The 19,547-nt window shown below is 37.4% G+C and overlaps 1 protein-coding gene and 1 long non-coding RNA gene across 2 annotated transcripts in view; one reads left to right on the top strand and one right to left on the bottom strand.

Moving 5' to 3' along the window:
* The window catches only part of LOC107989495 (uncharacterized), a 47,465-nt gene extending 34,325 nt beyond the window's left edge, over positions 1-13,140 (bottom strand). The window contains exon 1 of the long non-coding RNA XR_003051717.1: positions 13,023-13,140. This is a non-coding gene — a long non-coding RNA (uncharacterized LOC107989495). The remainder of the gene's footprint in view (positions 1-13,022) is intronic.
* Positions 13,141-14,583: 1,443 nt separating this feature from the next.
* Positions 14,584-19,547, top strand: part of LOC103390038 (aquaporin-3) — a 7,311-nt gene continuing 2,347 nt past the window's right edge. The window contains exons 1-4 of the mRNA XM_008325728.2: positions 14,584-14,698; positions 16,429-16,555; positions 18,219-18,356; positions 19,147-19,265. Coding sequence (XP_008323950.1) covers positions 14,591-14,698; positions 16,429-16,555; positions 18,219-18,356; positions 19,147-19,265 — 492 coding nt within the window. The 5' untranslated portion in view covers positions 14,584-14,590. The remainder of the gene's footprint in view (positions 14,699-16,428; positions 16,556-18,218; positions 18,357-19,146; positions 19,266-19,547) is intronic.

The following is a 19,547-nucleotide window of genomic DNA, read 5'->3' as shown; positions in this document are numbered from 1 at the left end:
TGGCTTTAAACAACAGACTAAATAGGAAAATAAAAAGCAGAACAATCAAACGTGTGGAAGACCTAATGCTTTTCTTGCCTTTTTTAACCAGACTTTTTTGTTTGATTAATGGACAATTGTCACATTCTCTACTGTACATGTTAGTATAATAATGGAAGCTAAACACACAAAGGCACCAATAGGTTGTTGATCTGTTTTTTAAGACTGTATCATCTGGTTTGTTGAATCTCTATTTCAGCACAGTAAATATGGTATAAATATATTCTTCCAGGAAAAGAATCAGAGAAAAACAAAAAATCTATTCTACTCCGTTGAAGCATTGGCTTTTATTTGTGTATCAATTAGGTTCATATTGTTAGAAGTGGAATAAGCACCAAGAGTTTGTTGGGTTTTTTTTTTTTTTTTTGCACTTGTCTTTACCAAAGCAGCTCCAAATTTCCACTAGTGGTAAAGACTGCTACATGTTTAGAGAGTGCTGTGTTGTCTCTATAATTAAACAAGGCTGTAGTCTGTCATTAAAGCTGTGCTGGAATCTAATGATGGACTACTGCTGTTTGATAGAGGTGACTGTGAGGCACAGTTAGTACAGACTGTTACGTTACAATATTACTCAAGTTGACTGAGTAAATATCTTGTTCCGTTATTGAATATTTTAAAGCCTTATAATTAAAAGACATTTATGACGCTGGGCTGTGCAAAGAAATAAGTAGCAACCAATAAAGGCTTTAAATTATTGATAAGGAACCCACACTGGCAACAGCATTAGATTTGGACTCACAACCCCCTCTAGCTACCTCTTTTAGGATTGCATCGTAGGACATTATGTTGCAGCTCTGAGGTAAACAAAAGGTTTCATTTGTTTCTCTTCCGGAACTCAAATCAAACAACCTCACGGTGAAAGCCTTGACACAGCAACTAATGTTCCATACGTTACTCTAAACAATATGGAAGTGGTTGTGGTTTCGTCTGAACTGGGCTGCAGAAAATATATATATAAAATGGCCCTAAGGCCAAAGATCAGTTGACATTGATAAAACATGTGGAGCAAATGAGAGGGGAAAAGGAGGAGAGAGGCAACAGAAGCAATTTCATTGCTCTTGTGCAAAGTGAAACGCAATTACTTGGGGCGGAGGGCTGGTGAAGAGCTGTGCGATGTGCATGACTGAGAACGTCTGGACCCTGTGCATTGACTGGGGCTCGGAACCCGCCTAAAAAAACAGCGTATTGAGTGGTCTTTTCACCACACAGTGGGAATAGCAAAACATCACATTGACTCAGTATTATAACTGTCAATATCACTTGGAGGCACAATTAAATGGTTACACCAATTGTTTTGGTTTAAAAAAGGACAAAAAATGGCAATATATGTGTACAATATATCTATCATAAATATTAAACATCTCTGGAAAAGTGGGTGGTATAATAAATATAGAGATATTGTTTTGTTAGCTGAAAAAAATGACAACCTTAAATACAATATGTATGCGGCCTAAATAGACCTAAAAAGGTGTTTTTACGTTTTAAATTTGCTGGTTATTGGTTTTGGAAGGGCCACTGTTTGAACATGTTGGCACGTTTTTAAATTGCTAGTTATTGGTTTAGGAAGGGCCACTGTTTGAACATGTTGGCACACTCTGAAGTTCTTGATGCACAACGCTGCACATTATTCAGTCAGTCATTGATTGACAGGCTTAGATGTTTCTGACAACTTGAAATTCACTATGTATTTTGCAAAATACTTTCATCAAGATACAGGAATGAATTTAATTGCATAATGTTGTGCATGCACACTCGAGTCACCGAACAGAGCCTAAAAATGCATTTATTGCACCACCTGCAGGGGAGAAAGATGAATGTTCAAACAGTATGTAAACTATAGGTGTTCAAACAGTATAGCCAGTAAAATGATGCAAGTTTTTGCTTAAATCTAAGCCAGTACAATGATGCAAGTTTTTGCTTAAATCTAAGTTTACATTTGCAATTTGAATTCTTAAATAGTTGCAATAAATCAATAGATGCATAGTGCAAAGAATTAGAAGAGAACAATTTAGTTGATATCTACAAAAAGAGCTACAAAATGTATTATTCTAAAAAGTTTTAAAAACATTATGTTTTGCTAAACTGAAGAAAGGAATTGTATTAACCCTCGATGCACATCGTAGCATAAGAACCTAGAGAACCACCACATACAGAGGGAGAATATGCAGCATATGTAGTGTATTTAATTTAAAAAAGCATCTTTCTGAAGGTGTTGTTTGATTGTGTTGCAAGTTGTCAATAATCCTTGTCAACATTTTTTGCTACGTGACATGAAGTTAATTGGAGTCGGCTGAGGTTCAGAAGGTTGCTGAGAAACAGAGCAGGCTCCTACAAGGCTTCCACAGTAAAGCAACACCCTCACACGCACTGACACTGACACGAGCTTTACTTTTCTTCCAAGATCTGTCTCATAATCTCTAACTTATTACTTGGCAAAGCAGGGAATTGCAGTTTTTCCACTCTTTATTTCCATTTTCTTTTTCTGTTTCCGGGGAACCCATGAATTTTGGACAGACTCCATATTTTTCATTCATTTTATGCTTCATGAGAACATTCCAAAATTCACAGGCTGTTAACTAAATTAGGCCACAGGTCAAATGGGCTGTGTTTGCTGTCTGAATCACTTTGCTTTGATGGCCCTCATTCAGAGAATCCACTCAGAGTGCATTGAATGGCCTGGAGTATTGATTGAATTAGACAAAGAACCCCTCGTGAAGGAGAAAAAAGACAGAATGCAATCATATTCCCATTAGTGCCAGGGTGGAAGTGGGAGCGCGTGCTGGTCTTTCATTCAGTAGCCTTTCTTATTCAACATTAATTACTGTTCATTTCACACTTTGGGTCCTTTCACTCTCCACATTTGCCTACTCTCTGTACCATTTCCATCCCTGCTTGTCAGGTGGGGTAACCCCAGCTCCTTGAATAAAAGGCTGAATGAGGTTTCACCTGATGGTCAGCAGATTAAGACTTTCATTTCAAGCAGTGGTCAGAAATGTAATTCCTACTTTTCAAACGAATATGATGTCTGGCAGACACATTCATCAGACACTGGGGAAAAAAAGACATGGTCTCACTGAGCCATTGAAGCAGAAATGGCCGAGAAATAGTAGATAGTGTTGCAGGAGCACTGGTGTCAGAATTGAGAGAGATTTGTGTCATTTCATTCTGCCTTTAGCACCTAATGCTTTTGTCTCTGATCCGTTCAATTCACGGCATCACTGTCACAATCCATACTGACTTCACTTCAGCTCATTTCACAGAAATGACTCAAACTGTAATATTGGCTTGTTGGTGACATCTGAATGGAGTGTGAATGATGCTCAAGGGTAAAGGAAGAAAAACACGAAATGTGGATGATGACATAAACGAAACAATAAAAAAAAAAATTAAAAAAATCTTTTGAAGCCCTGCAGGCAATTTGAATATCTGAACAAAATTTGGCAAACAGAAAATATCATACATTTGAATTATGAGGCAAATTGGGATCAGGTTGTGATGTCCTCCAATCAGGCAGGACTGAGCCAGTGCCTAAAATTTGGCAAAAGACATTGTTTTGTAAAAACAGACAAAAAGAACAAACACACAAATGAATATGGAGTTTTATTCCAACCAACATCTAACAGATTAGCTCACTTAAAAAGTTAAATAAGCAGAAAATTAATACGTTTATTGACTGTGTTAGAGTTTCACTTTTCTCTGCATTTATTTTAGGAAAGGGATTTAGAAATGCTAATTAGCGAGCTACCCAAATTAGCTAACAGATGCTAATGCGCTTTCATAAGGCTTAAAAAAAAAAAATTGCGCTTTCATAAGGCTTAAAAAAAAAAAAAACAAATACAAAAATGTCTGTTTGATTGTTTTACTGTTTTACTTCGGAGTGTGAAGATTTTTCTAACTTTGACATCTATCCTGGTCATTTACTGGTGAGCATTAAGAAAACATTAAAACCAAAACAATTCTTCTAATTTCAATTTTATTTCAGTCTCATGATTATCTTATCTATCTAGACAATTACTCTCATAAAGTATTGACACCAAATCATAAATGAAAAGGGTAACGAACGACACCAGATATTTGATTGTTTTCAGACGTAAAACCCTTTTGATCAGGACTGAAGTTGATAAAAAAAAAAAGAAAAATATTATGATGATTTTTGAAGAGGAAATCTTTGCCCATTAATGGTAGAACTTACACTGTTTGAGTTACACTGTGTTCATGGTCCATCATTAACTTAATGGGCTCACAGTTTTGTAACTTTTGAACCTCTGGTATGTATTTATAAAGAAAAACACTTCACACTTTAACCAGCAACACGTACACGTTCAGGTGAGAACCTAACAGGGATTCTTGTGATCACTGTCACTTATAGATGGTGATACAGTACCTTTAAAACAGGTCAAAAAGGCGTTAAAGTGGAACATGGGAAATGTCAGTTAGTAACATGTTAGTGACAGCAGCAACTTCCAAGAAGTCATGGCTGCAGTTAATTGCCCATAAATATACCAAACTCATCAAGGATGAACTTTCACGGTAATTACTTGTTGGATTAGTGAATTCCTCTCATTAAAGTCTGTTTACAGGTTATGGGTTGCAGTGTCGCATGTGTAAAATAAAGTGAAAGCCTTATACGGCTTCACTGGAAGGTGAGTAAATCGAATAATTGCTACCAGTCAGGTGTGAGGAGTTCAACAATCCTCATTCATTGAATGGGTTTCAGGATTTAGGAGTTAGGATTTCTTCAGGGTAACAGTCGGGGTAACGATGGCACTATTTTGTGTGGAAACACACACTTGTGCTGCTTTATTTCTGCATATTTTCTTCATTCCTCCATAAGGTTCTTCATCAACAGTGAAGTTTCGCACTTTTAGAGGCCCCCCGCAGGGTCTTCACCACAAAATGATCCCTTCTTTTCCTACTGCATTTAACATCTGCTACCAACATGCATATCTTAAAGTGACAATTAGTGTACACAATAATGGTAGAAATGACAAAGCATAATGAATACAACACACTTTTAAAAGTCTCTAATGGTGGCTCTTAGTCCCTAAATTGTTATTCTATAGCTCCACTGTTGGTCTGTGAATGCCTTTAGAACAAAGTTGAGTTTTTTCATAATACATATATTTTTGTTGTTCTTATACAGATCGTGTTGTAGCTGTTACTAGGAAACTGAAGCTCCAGGGGTTTAAAATAGATCAAAGCAAACAAACAGGGATTTGCGACAATAAGGACAGTCATTATCTACTAGTGCGCTAATGCGTTTGTTACAGTGTTGTCTTTCTTTGGTATACATGACTCTGTCCCTGAAGCAGACATCTTTGTGCTTCAACAAAAAAAAAATCAGAATATTTGAAAAATACGAATCTGTTCCGAATTTGTTGTCGTCAAAGAGCATTATTTAACAGCTAGTGTTGCACTTTCCCTTCCACAACTGCAGTGATACCGAACCCAACTCTCCGAGCTTCAGTGAGCAAAAACATGCCAGCAGCGGACACACACATGAGCTGGATGTCATGTTGAGACGCTGAAATCTGTTTGCAAACACTCAGCTCTCAATGGACCAGCGCTTTGTAGTCATGGTAATTTAGCAGGCAATAACTGGCACGTGGAAATTCTTCACAGAAACTTCAGGAGCCAGGCTACCTATGGAACAGATTTCTTTTTGGTTTATGTTCATTATCATAGCCATTGGGGTTTTCAGCTCGGGGACAAAATATCTGCTGTATGGGCTTTTTTGTTTAACTGACAATTATAAACTCACCAAGGTTTTGTGCAACCATTTTTTTTTTATCTTCATCCATTCCCACATCATAATATATTCAAACCTTCTGTGAGGCTGTTACCGTCGTATTTTATTAGAATGACAGAAAGTGACTTTATTGTTACATTTTTCCTCTCGACAAATTATTTGGCATTCTTCTACTCTTTTGACAGCACTGTTTTCTTCTGTTTTTGTTTTTTGTTTTTTTTACAGTAAGCTACCACAACACTGGCAGCAGACTGTAATGATGCTGAGTGTTTTCGCCTTGAAAAAAATAACAGTCCTAAATACAAAGAAGAGTTGGCAGCAATTGGACTCTTACTGATGCAAGACCAAGAAAATAAGCTAAGTATTAACATGTGTTAGTTCGTGTTACGTTCTCTTTTTATGTAGCTATACGTTAACAGCTGCCATTATTGTATTAGCTTGTGTCTCACCAAAAAAACAAAAACAAACAAAAAACAAAACAACCATAATCAGTTATGTTCTGTTAAATAACCATGTTGTAAAATACATCAAACTTTAATCATAAACTTCTGGTTTCTTCTTCTTACCTACACAGTTTAAAAAGAGAACCCAAGAACCAAACTCCTAAAAAGCCAAGAGTATTATTACAAGACCACTGCAACATCAACTGGTGTGCAGGTCCATCTCTTCTTTGTTCTGAGGACTAAATGAATCTGTTCCGAATTTGTTGTCGTCAAAGAGCATTATTTAACAGCTAGTGTTGCACTTTCCCTTCCACGACTGCAGTGATACCGAGCCCAACTCTCCGAGCTTCAGTGAGCAAAAACATGCCGGCATGCATCTTAAAGTAAGAGATGAGAGACCTATGGCATTCCAGTTGAAAGCTTCTAAAAACCTTTGGATACTTCTGTCTTTGCTGTCACACAATACTGGAGAACAACTGATTCCTAAATTGAACGCATCGCTTTTGTTGCCCCCTACTGCCATGTTTTCACACTTTATGATATTTTTGCTCCGCCTTGTAAAGTGAAACACTGACGCTGTGCTCAATGATAAATTAATGTAAGTGCAGCTATGCATCTGGTTTTATCACACAATTTAACATGATGGATCCCCTTAAATCATATCGACCTAAAAACCACCAGCAGACACATTAACACGATCATCATGTTTGATAAATACGACGGGTAAAAAAAAAAACAAAAAACAGGTGACTCAACCCAAACCTCTTAAACCCCCCTCCCTCCTACCCTCAGACAAACTGTCAGGCCTGAAAGCTCAATCACATTCTGCTGAGGCTGATAATACAGCCTTATTTTTCACAAGGCAAAAGCTTCTAATGTATCCTTATATTTGCTGAGGTCAGTTTCACATGACAGTCTTTTTATTTATTTGCACCAATCTCTGTGTGATAATAACTTCTGAAGCAGCACACAGCATTTTCCTCGGGACATTTTTTCCCCCTATAATGCGCAAGAGAGAGTGTCATTTAGTCGCCGTTTGTATTTCTGTCCAACGGCAGCAAAGGCTACTCACAGGTTTTTTCTGCTGTAGTATTTTGTTCTACAGTATTTTAAAAAACAAGAGAATTACGTAGAGCAGTTTAATCATCTTCCATGACTCCAGGAGACATCACGACCAGCAAAAAGTAATTTCCTGGATCTAACCGGTTGCATGTTGAGCAAAGCAGTTCAGACAGAAAGGTATTAGCAGTCCAGTCATTAACAGCTGTGAAACAGTTTTTTAAATAATATTTAACAATCACAAATTATATACATTTTTTTTCGTATGCACCTCTCTCTTCACGGGGCTAAAGCCAGCCAATATATTGATCTGTTGTACAAACATAAATAAGGTGTTTTAGTTTAAGTTTAAAATTCTTTTAACTTTAAAGTTTAAACTTAAGTACTTTTAAGATGTAAATACTGTATATTGATATTTAAGATGCCAGCTTTGAATTGAAGTCGTACCCTGATGCAATCTTTAGTCCACTTAAAGGATTTGGCAAAGTCTTCAATAAAGTACTGCACAGCTGGCTACTCAGCAGCTAAAGTCTCGGTCTGCCACAGAGAAAATAATAACAGCGAGCTTGGAGGCAAACTGGAACAAATTCTGTAGATAATTTGAGACGGCTGCCAAGGAGCAGAACAATACGGCAGGACATTTTCCAGCACTTCAGTGACACCAAGCCTTGCAAACAGCCAAACATTATGATACACACACACTTCTGAACAGCTTCAAAAAATGCTAAGCAATAAGAGTCGCCTGACAGAGGCCGACACTGCTGGGGCCGATGGCGGTTTGGTTTTTTAGACCTTTTAAGCAACAAAACAGCGGGACGTGTCATTTTGTCGCGCGCTCTCCTTCCCCAGCAAATATGCTGCCTGCTGTCATTGGGACTGTTGTCTGATGATCTTTAAACGTTGAAATTGTCTGCTGTGGCTTTGTGACATGTGCTGTGATCAGAACCTCATTATATTCTTTCTGTCTAACACTTTATATTACATGTCAGGAGGTGCACATTTAAATAGGCAATACTTTCTGTCTCTTAAATTTTTACCTTGAACCATCTGCTCCAACAGAAATGATCAATAAACATATGTTGAAAAAGTTTCCTTCTGAAGTATTCCCTATTAATTAAATACAATATGGCCAGTCAGAGCAGGTTGATCTGAATTTCCTGAGTGTTGCCTTAAGCCATATACAGTATAAATGCAGTGCATTTAGTTACTATAAAGATTAGAAAAATGTGCATTTCTCTAGCATTACCACGTAGTAAATAGCATATTTACTACATAGGGTATCAACACTGTTAAATCCAAATTTATTACATGTGCATTTAATGCTGTGCAAAATAAACAAATAAAAAATAATCTGCATGACGACTGTCGTCATCCACATAATCGTGACTCGATGAGGCTGATTCAAAGTTATCTGAGTCGGCGGAGTTGAAGACACCTGGAGTGACCAGAATGGACAGGGTTAGAAATGAGGCGGTCAGACAAGCAGCAGATGAATGAATTGGACAAATGAATGAATGAAATAAACACCTGAAGACAGGTCTTAGTGATGAATACACTAATGTCTCTTCACAGTTTAACAGCACAGTGGATTGAGGAGGAGTTTACACCCTAACACCTCAATATGTTTTCACACATAAAAACACAGTTATTGTCACACTCTGTCGACTAGGAAAATGTGTTTCCAACTGAAATGTGTGTTGTCTCTGCAGAAATAAACATATCATTGATGTTACAGGTCATGGTCAGAAAGTTTTGTTTCCCTCACTGTGGTTTACCCACACAACATAGGCTTGGACAACTGTCCAACACAGCCTTCCAGTCCACCGCGTAGTCATTGAAAATTAACTTAAAGAAGTATCGATATGGTATTTGGAATTTGGAACTCTGGTACTCATAGCGGTTTGTAAAATATAATTTCGGGACATCACTCATAAGAGGTGAAAATGTCTTTTTACATAAGCAGCCACACTGAAGACATTAGCCTATGTTACAGTCTAGTCCTGTGTGCAGCACAGTTGCACGTCCAGACAATTGTGTCATTCCATCAGAGTTTGCCGAGTCGGCTGCGCACAGACACCACCGACTGGTGTCATTACCAAATACCTGTTCATTTGAGATTCTCTGCCCCTCCCTTATATGACAGTGGGAATACTGATTAGCTCCACTCAGGGATGTAAACTTGACATTGATGTTATGCTAATGCAGTGTCACTCTCTTAGCTACGTTCCTACACAAACACAGACACACCACACCAAGCACCTGCTAGCATAAGATGTGCATTTTCATATGATATGCTGATATCAAAAACTCATTTTATGCAGGGAAGGATATTAGAAATAATTCTGCTGTAAAAAATAATATGCCTACACCACTGTTCTTCTTCTCTTACCCTTTTCTTTTCACTCAACCAAATAAACATGCTGCAGTTCTTCTGACACACGTTTTATTTTATTCTATTTACCATGAAAAGAAAAATGTGACCTTTGATTGTGCACATGGTGGTAAACGTGCAGCACTGCAGTATGAATCCAGCTCAGGGACATAAGACATAAACCATATGTTTGCCTGTTTCATTTTTGAATCACAAACACAAACGATTAACCCTGGCCCTCACTGTGGTTGGTTCACAGTAAGTCAATATTGGAGAGATAAACAATCCTAATCAGCGTGATAAAAACCTCGCTGGTGTGACCAAAGGGACAGTTTCTATGATTCTTAGAAATAATTATTCTGCATGCACAACTGACTCTGCATAAACAAACAGAATTAGAAGACATAACGGCAAGAAATCTGTGTGTAATGTTATCTTTCTGTGTGTGTTTACTAACAACAGTCTGTTTTTTCAAATTTACATGAGAAATAGATTTCTTCTCGTCATTTTAACGGATGTCTTTTTAGACTCTATTCTATACCTTACACAAAACAAAATTTGACTCTTTTGCTTTTTCCAAAAAAAAGAGGAAGTAAATAAAATTGGATTTTAAAGTTGCCAGTGAACAGATAATAAAACATCACAATCTAAACATCAACTTAATCAAACAGTAAAATATAACGTTCTATCTACTTCTGCTACTTCTATCTAGAAAAAACAAACTGAACTTAAACAATTCTCTATTCTCCATCAAACCCATCAAAATAGCATACTCGTATTGCATACACGTATTTGCACCACAGATCATTTTCAAGTGGAACAATTTTCCACAGACCAGCAGCAGGAGCAGGGGAGTGTATGTGGTCCAGCACATAACAATTAAGTGCCTCATATGAAGTAATTTAATTTTGACATATATTGTGTCCATCCATTTATCCATTATCTAGCGCTTATTCCTTTGCAGGGTCCCAGGGGGCGCTGGAGCCAATATATAACATTTCTCTTCAAGGAACACATCCTATCCTAACAAACCCACTTACATTTAACATGCACCTTCTCATCTGCTAAATGTAAGCTAATGCAATATAAATATAACTGTTATTTTATATTGTGCACCTTTCATTTCTATTAGTTTGACATTGCAATTCATATAGAGGTGCGAACGAAAGTTAATGTTTTCAAAATAAAATACCAAACTGACTAAAGCTAATTTAAAAATAAATATACAACTAAAAATCTGTGTGGCCCTGTACTAGTCCCCAGACCTGTGGGTGGGCATCCTGGTGCTACAATATTGTCCAAAGTCAGTGATCAGCAACATGTCCCATACCCCCAAAGATCCCAGCACTATTTTATATGTATGTGGTGGTGGTGAACAAAGTAACATTATTATCAGTTAAATAAATGATAAAACAGTTGTCAGCATTAACTGATTATGCATTACCAAAATAGTAATCTATCCATAATAAGCTATATATTTTGGACATATATTTGACAGAAAGACTTTGTTAAACCAAAGTTACTTCGAAAGGTTTTACTCATTGAATTATTGCCTAGCTCTGACACATACACAACAGGCACTTTAATGTCAGGGCCTTTTCAAATCCTACAGGGAGAGTTGACTTTTGTTTGCCTCTTGTAGCCTTGTACTTTTCTTCCTCAACAATGTCAGTCTACAACACACAATACACAAAATAACAAATGTAACGCAGCAGCCTCATATGAGATCAGACTGTGAAGCGCGTTGGTCTAGAAAAGAGAAATGTACTTAGTAAATGAGCTGCATTTGAATAAAAATGTTAATTGGGGCTTATCAGAGGGCTGTTTTATGCACTGTGCCAAAACAGCAAGTCAAGTGGATTTTAACATCTGAGATAAAACATCACAGTTGTTTTTTCACTCTATTCCCTTCACACTAATATGCTGAACAAAGCCGGAAATTGGAACAGTTAAAGATAAAAACAACAACACTTTGCAGTCGACTGCTTAAGGAAAGTTGGAGAAATTCTTCAGCACAGTGGAAGCCGTCTTTAATTCCTGCTTTCTGTTGAGATTAACTCTGTCAAGGTGTCTGTTGTCAAGGTCACTGTTAACCGTCATTAATGTACCAGAATAAACTTCAAAAACCAATATGAATCACTTCCAGCTCATAAACCCCACAATCTGGGCCACAAATAAATAACAATAATTAATATTGTTCACAAAAAATATCAGTTTTTTTTTTAATGTATTTAACATTGATGTGGCCTAGATAACTGATGATCTCAGGTTACAGCTTTAACCATCTTCAAAAGAGGTGAATATATATAACCCTATTCGAAAGGGGTGAATATACACACACACACATATATATATATATATATATATATACACACATATATATATATACATACATATATATATATAATATATATATATATAAATGCACCTTAAGTCCTATAGCATTTATTGCTTCAGCTACGATAACGATGTTAAGACATTTTAGTCTGTACAGAACTGGAACTGAGAAAAACCCTATAAAAAATACAGGAATATTTCCAATATTTTCAATCAACATATGGCCCTCATAAATCTGTTATTACAGTAAGTTGCACAATAAATCAGAGCTGTGAATTGCAGACTTTGGTAGAAGTCGTATTGGAGGAAAGAAAAAAAAAAACCAACCTAAAATCTATAGAAGCCAACATAAGTGCTCCAGCAAAAAGAATGAAGTGTGATCCTTTAGGGAGACCTGCCAGAAAGTTCTTCAACACTACTCAAAGAAGCAGCAGTCTTTTCAGTTTATCAGATTTGAATTTGAATGACATTTTTGTGTGCTTTTTTGTAAGCCCTCTAAAGAAAGATAATGTGTTGAATATATTTGAAATTGCATAAGAGGTAAGAATACTGGCAAACGATCACAAAGGAAAATTACTTTTTTGGACGTTACATAATGAGGTCTCTGTACTTGACTGGACCACAATACTTACACGATCACAAGAAACGTATTTTTGTTAATTAAGGATAAGGTCCTGTACTAATTACTAGGTGTACAAATCCTGTGCTAATTACCAGGTGTTTTAGTCAGAATGAGAGAAGTTTTTCCGGTTGACAAATCCTGTACTAATTACTAGGTGTTTTAGTCAGAATGAGAGAAGTTTGAGTTTTGGTTTTTTCCTTGATATTCTAAATTGCAAAACCGCGTACCCTGGGTTTATAATATTTAAGTCAGAGACAAATAAAAATGCTATTTTTTTCCTTTTCTGTCTGATTTGTCTCACATTCAGGGAGCTGTCCGACCTGACCAGAAAACGAACTGTACTTAAACAACACAACGGCCTTGTATGTCTCCCGAAGACATTAACAAAGTCTGCCATCTTACCTTACGAAAGCTGATCAAGAAATCCAAGCATGAAGTCCAAAGAGCGGGAAAGACACAAAAGTCCGGAAACACAGAAGCAAAAAAATTAAAATTAAGATACAGCTTTAATAAATATTTCTTTAAGTGGTAAGTGTATGAGCAGGCTCACCATCCTTCCCTTTCAGATGGCTGTTTTCTGTGTGATTGGTTGCAGGTGGGTGATTGAAGGGCGGGGTGTGGCGGAGACAGACTGCAGATGGATAGCGTCACATGGACAACATTTTTGCATGTGTTTTTAAATAAACATGTAAAACATATTTTATTAATTTCGTAGATGTTTCGTTGGTAGAGTCAGTTACTGCTTGTCAGCCGTCGTTTGTTTCCACTAATTTGGTGCGAAACAAACAAAAAAATCCAATACTAACCAAACAAATGAGGAAGCCCCAAACGAACCTTCAAAATAAAACAGGAAGTAAATAATAAAGACCCACGTTATTTCAAAACTAATCGCCTCAACATTACTATAGTTAAGAGTTTTTATAGGGAACATTTATACTTGAAGAAATGATCATTCAGTATCCAGACAGTATTTTGCTATGAAATCAAATCAATACATTTATTGTCTAAACTAAAAGAGACATCACGTTCTAGGAAACACTTGATCTTTGCAACGTTATAGATATTTATTTTTGAATCTTTTGATCAATTTTCAGTATCATTGTGGGTGGGGTTTGGGGTTGAGGGCAAGTACTGATGTTTCACTGTTTATGCTGGTTACATGAAAAATGAATGCTTAATAACACAAAGATGATCCAATTTCTTATTAAATGTTACAATCACTTATGTACATGTATATAAGTACAACGTTTTATAATTTGAATTATTATTAGTAACGATGGTATTGTTATTATTATTAATATTGTTGTTGTTATGGGTTGTTTTTTTGTTGTTTTTTTTACAGTACCTAGCCAGCACTCTATCATACAGTAGAGTGTATTTAGTGTTTCTCTGTGAATTTCCAGACAATAGCTGCAAAGGTCGATGAGCAGAGTATCCTTCAGTATCCATGGTGACTGATTCTTCCTACTTACACTGGAGTGCAGTGCACTGTACATCCCACAGTTGTCTGTTTATTTAAACATGGACTCTTAATGTGGAGAGCCCTCCGTAGCTGTGAGTGTGAGGTGATATTGAAGAGACATTAATCCAGAGCCCATGTCCTCTCATGTCTCCCAGGTTAAACTGTTTTGCTGTACACACCTACAGTAATTCTCTATGGGAAGATGATTGCTGAAATGAAAGAGTGATGGATCTGGGAAAAATTCATAATACTGTGAACCACGTGTGAAGCAGTTTTACAAAAATACATAATTTTACATTTAATTTCTAAATGTTTGAGAAAAGCAAAAATAAATGATGACAGCTGTATCAAGAGGTCGGCCGTCACAAAAACTGACATGGGTAAGAAATATCTGAAGGACCAGCAGAGGGATCCACAGGAGACCCCTTAAAAGCTGATGCACAGCCCCTGACAGACATTTTGAAGCAGACCACAGAGCCTCGCCACGTTAGCCTGTAGAAGCTGCATCATGGGAAGACAAAGAAATATTTTGAAGAAGCTGGCAGAGACCTTTTACATCCGACATATGTTTCTCCGTCAGGCCCTGGCAGAGTGTCTGGGAACCCTCATCCTGGTGGTATGTACAGAACAGAGAAATACAGTACTAAGATCAATATAAAGTACTTACAGTTTAATATCTGGTACACTTTTATTGAGTAGGTCTTGTGTGTTCAGGATATGAATTTGTTTTGTAATATACTCTCATATATATATTTGTCTGTATGTGTAGGGCTGTCAATTTCTTAACAACATTTTTAATCTGATTTAACAATAGCTTTGGATTATTCATGATTCCTCGAGATCTTTAAGATCCCTAATCATAAAAATAAATTTTGTAAATTGTGCCTGAAAAGTAGGATTTTATATGATTTTTAATATTGAATATTTCATTCTCATAAATCTGGCCAAAAACCATCATGCAAGGAATACAAACATGAATGCAAAATGTACATAATGCATACATATGCATAATATATATGATGTATTATATATGTTTATATATATACATATGTACACATATATATACACACACATATGTATTCATATTGCCTTTGGTATCCACACATCTGATCTTTGCAACAATGACATAGTATAAGTAGCATTTGGGGTGTTTTTCCACTCATTTTGTATAACTCAAATATAAGCTGTTATATTGCTTATATATTTCTGTAAAATTAAGTAATATTCTTCTTCAGTGAAACACTGTGAAGTTTAGACAAATCTGACATCAGCATAACAAGATTGGCTGGAGCAAAACAACACCTTGTCCCTCAGTTCCCCGTGGTTTCCCCTGCAGACAATACAAACATCAGCAGAGGGCCCCAGTGATCCAGAAGCGACCATTTGTTATGCTGCACCCCAGCAGTTACTGATCTGTTAATTTCACAACACCTTCTGGCCTCCTGGTAGTCGAGGCCCTTCAGTGACCAGGTGACCCCTCTTTGGTGGGTGTCCCTGCAGGTGGCAAGGAATTATTACCAGCTTCGGCTGTCCAACACAAAGCCCACCCATGACATGTAGGTGACCTCTGAGGTCACATCAGACACACCCGGGTTAAAACAAAAACCTGGGCTCAGCTGGGTCCTGCCACAGTGGAGACTTATTATTCTCTTTGAAGTTTCCCTGCTGCAGTCTATCCAAAAAAAATGACTCCATCTCAAAGTTAATTGTTTTCCTTTTTGATCACATATTTCATGGTCATGAATATAGAATGTCGAAGATGCAAGTTCTGAGCAATGGAAAACCACACCCACAACATTTAACTACGCAAATATTTCACTTCACTTTCAGTTATTTGTAGTGGAGTGAGTAGAAATGATAACACAACCAATACAAGGAGTTGAAAAAATATTTTATCAGTACTTTTTAAATGAATTACTAGACATTTGAGCTGACCCCATTCAATTTCCAGGTGACCCCACATGGGGTCGTTAACCCAAGGTTGAAAAACACTGTCATAGAGCAAGAGCTATGAATTCAGTATTGTCAATAGAAAAGTCAAGCTAGATATTTTCTAATAAAGGAGTTCCTCAGTTTATTACTTCCTTCCATTCTGCAGCTCACCACAACACATATTCAGCTTCAGTGAAAACTAGGTCATCGTAGTTGACGCACCACTTCGAGATCTAAAGAAAGTCAGTTTAAATTGTGGCGGAATCTCTAAAAATAAGGTTTTTCGAAGATTTCTTGAAAAATCACGTTGAATTCTTGACTCCTGTTTTTCTTATGATCTTGAAATGATGCGTCGTCTCCTCTCAGGAGTCAGGCGTACGGTCAAACCTCCAGCTCTCGTCTTCTTTCATTCAGATGTTTGGTTGTGGTTCAGTAGCACAGCTGGTGCTGAGCAGAGGATCTCACGGCACCTTCCTCAGTGTCAACCTGGCTTTTGGATCGGCTGTGACACTGGGCATCATCCTGAGTGGGCGGATCTCAGGTGAGAGAATGAAACTTTTTTAAATGATCTGATAAAAATATTATTGTACATCTAACATAGTTAAGGTTCATTTTCTGTTTGGACTTCTGAGGAGTTTACATGTTCATTCACTCATTCATCAACTGCTGCTGACACCTGTTCCTCCATTGAGGGTTGGAGCCAGTGTGTGTTTATATATATATATAAAAAAAATAATGGCTAAAAGACTGTATTGGTGTTTTAGTCGTTTCAGTGACCCTATTCAGAGGTCACCAGATCATCTGCAGGTCAGGTTAATGCTGACTATACTGACCCTGATGTGAATGTGAATGGTGACCTTTCCAGGGCAGGGTTATACAACATCCTGCTTTTCACCTGAACAGGATGTACAGGAATTACAAATAGAACGGATGGAATATTTTACTAAATATATATTTTTCCTCAGTGCGGTTGTTTGGGCTAAATATAAGGCACAAGACAGATTTTTTTTTTTTTTTGCAGAAATGGTGCTATTAAAAAGAGAGTGACGTTAAATTGGGCTGTAGTCACCTGCATCCCTGTCATGGGGTACAGGAGCAATCATTCCAACATTATCATCTTTTTTCCCATCAGAAGCATAGGTTCCATCAGCGATTCAGCAAAATCGGCAGTCATTATTACTGATGGTTTGACAGACATTAAACATCACTAAAAGTAAAGCGGCGGTTACTGCGAGTTCAGATTTTTCTGCCTGATGACTGACAGCTAAAGGAAGCGAAGAAGCAGAACAAGAACGCCATGGACGGAGGGAGACAAGGTCTAAAACAGACACGTGCACATGGGTAGAGGGGACACTTGCTTCTTTACTTGACACCCACAGGTCGGTAATTGAAAGGAGCGTGAGCAAGTGGAGGTTCAAACTCAGAAGATTCTGTCAAACGCAGCAAAACTACAAAGGCTCCTGCGCTTCACTCGCGCTCACTTCTTCAGTTCCATCTATAATGAGGCTGTCCTTCCTCTAATACAGATTACAGTGGTGAAAAGCAGCTCTTTTAATTAGATGTCTCCCACCCTGACATGATCAAGGTACAGATAGCCACACCAGTGTGCTGTCAGAACAGCAGCCCTGATTTGACGTTAAGGTTAGAGAGAAAGGAATGAGTTTGATTTTTTTTTTCATCCCACCAATTTAATGTTTGACACAGGGTCCTTCCATCTTAACAAGATTTCACCAAGACCACAGTTACTGAAAAGCATATTTAGCATTAGCATTAGCATAAATACCTGCATGGATTTGTAGATTCATTTGCCAAGGAATCTGGCGTTCGGTACGAAGGTAAGTGAAAAGGTGCCAAGAAGTCTGTCAATTTTTTTTAAAGGTTCAGTTTTATCATAAAAAAAGAATGTTTTTTAGTTTTATTTGAATCTGTCAGAATATTTTGTCAAGGTTGACCGGTGATATGTTATAATCCATTACAATCTAAAAACAATCTTAGACAAAATCCTGTTCAAATGTCTTTGCCTAAAAAAGTGGGGAAAGTGAAAAGAAATTTGAAAAAAACAAAATACCACCCATAGCATTCCGAAAAGAAGGAATCCTCTGATGCTAATCCAAGTTGCAGGAATGTTAAAATGTAGATGGGGGATATGTGCAGAAATAGGTGCTTTTTTTTTTAAACTCACCCTCAAACTTCTCTGTCTTCAGGTGGTCATCTGAACCCAGCCGTGACCTTTGCACTGTGTTTACTCAAAAGAGAAGAATGGAGGAATTTCCCCTTGTTCTTTTTCTCCCAGACTCTCGGTGCTTTCCTGGGTGCCACCATCATATTTGGGATGTATTTTGGTATGTTAACCTGCAGAGGGAGCAATCACATATAAAATGATCTCAGCTCAACAGTGAGTACTTTGTGGCATTTGTTGATGGCATGTAATAAATCACTGCAGGTGGCGGCGGCCTGTCTGACAATTTGTTTTGTGGCCACAAATTACAAAAGAGTAGAAATAATACACTTTTTTTTTTAAGCTCAGCCCAGTGCGTTGGAGAGATCAAAGTGTTGCTGTTGAACTTTTCTGCTAATAAGGGAAGCTCTGCATGAACAAACAAGGATTATAGTTCAAGTACTTCTCATGAGAATATATAACATGTGTGGTTCTCAGTAATGTATGACAGCAGTCCTTAACCTTCTTGTACCAAGAACCGGTCGGCCGGTATCAGCCTTTACTGCGACCGGTAATCACAGACCATCATTGAAGGATCATTCATTTTAAAAAAAAAAAATCCTTCAGACTTTATTATGTTAGTATCAGAAATCGAATGACCTAATATTTTAAAACATTACCAGATTATCTGAATGAAAGGGATATGACTGGATTCTTTTTGAATAAAGTAAATGAGTAAAACTGAAGTACATTTTTTCAATGTGTCCCACTGCGGCCCGGTACCAAATGAACTACGGACAGGCACACAAAGTAAAAAACAAAACAAAACAAAACAAAAAACCACACATAATACTAAAGAGGTAGTAAAACTAAAGATACTACACAGTGGTATCTAAAATGCACTAATACTGAAGGCAGTGTGTACTAGTGAACTTTTGTACATTTGTCCTTGCAATCTCCATCCCTGTCCCCAGATGCATTGTGGGACTTCAGCCACGGTGAGCTGATTGTCGTTGGGGAAAACGCCACAGCTGGGATTTTTGCCACATATCCATCAGAACATCTGAGTCTGGTTAATGGATTCTTCGATCAGGTGACATTTTTCAAGCTGCTTAAACTCTTGTTGTTAATAATCTCTGTCATTTAACAGTAATTTGCACGACTGATGCGGTTGCTGCTGAAACTGCAGTTTCCGTCCCAGGGCACAAACACTTGGATCACTGTCCAAGGCCTGTTACATAAGACTACAATTCTTTTTTAGTAAAAAGAAAAAAGAAAGAGAGAGAGAAAACAATTACCATCTTGAATAGCCACCTCAGGTCACAGCCGTGCACATCAAACTGAACAGACTGCTTCATTGTCTCCTCTGAGGAGT

Source organism: Cynoglossus semilaevis, chromosome 14 (genome assembly GCF_000523025.1).
Source record: "Cynoglossus semilaevis isolate Cse_v1.0 chromosome 14, Cse_v1.0, whole genome shotgun sequence".
NCBI classification, from domain to species: domain Eukaryota; kingdom Metazoa; phylum Chordata; class Actinopteri; order Pleuronectiformes; family Cynoglossidae; genus Cynoglossus; species Cynoglossus semilaevis.
This window is presented reverse-complemented; position numbering and strand designations above follow the sequence as displayed.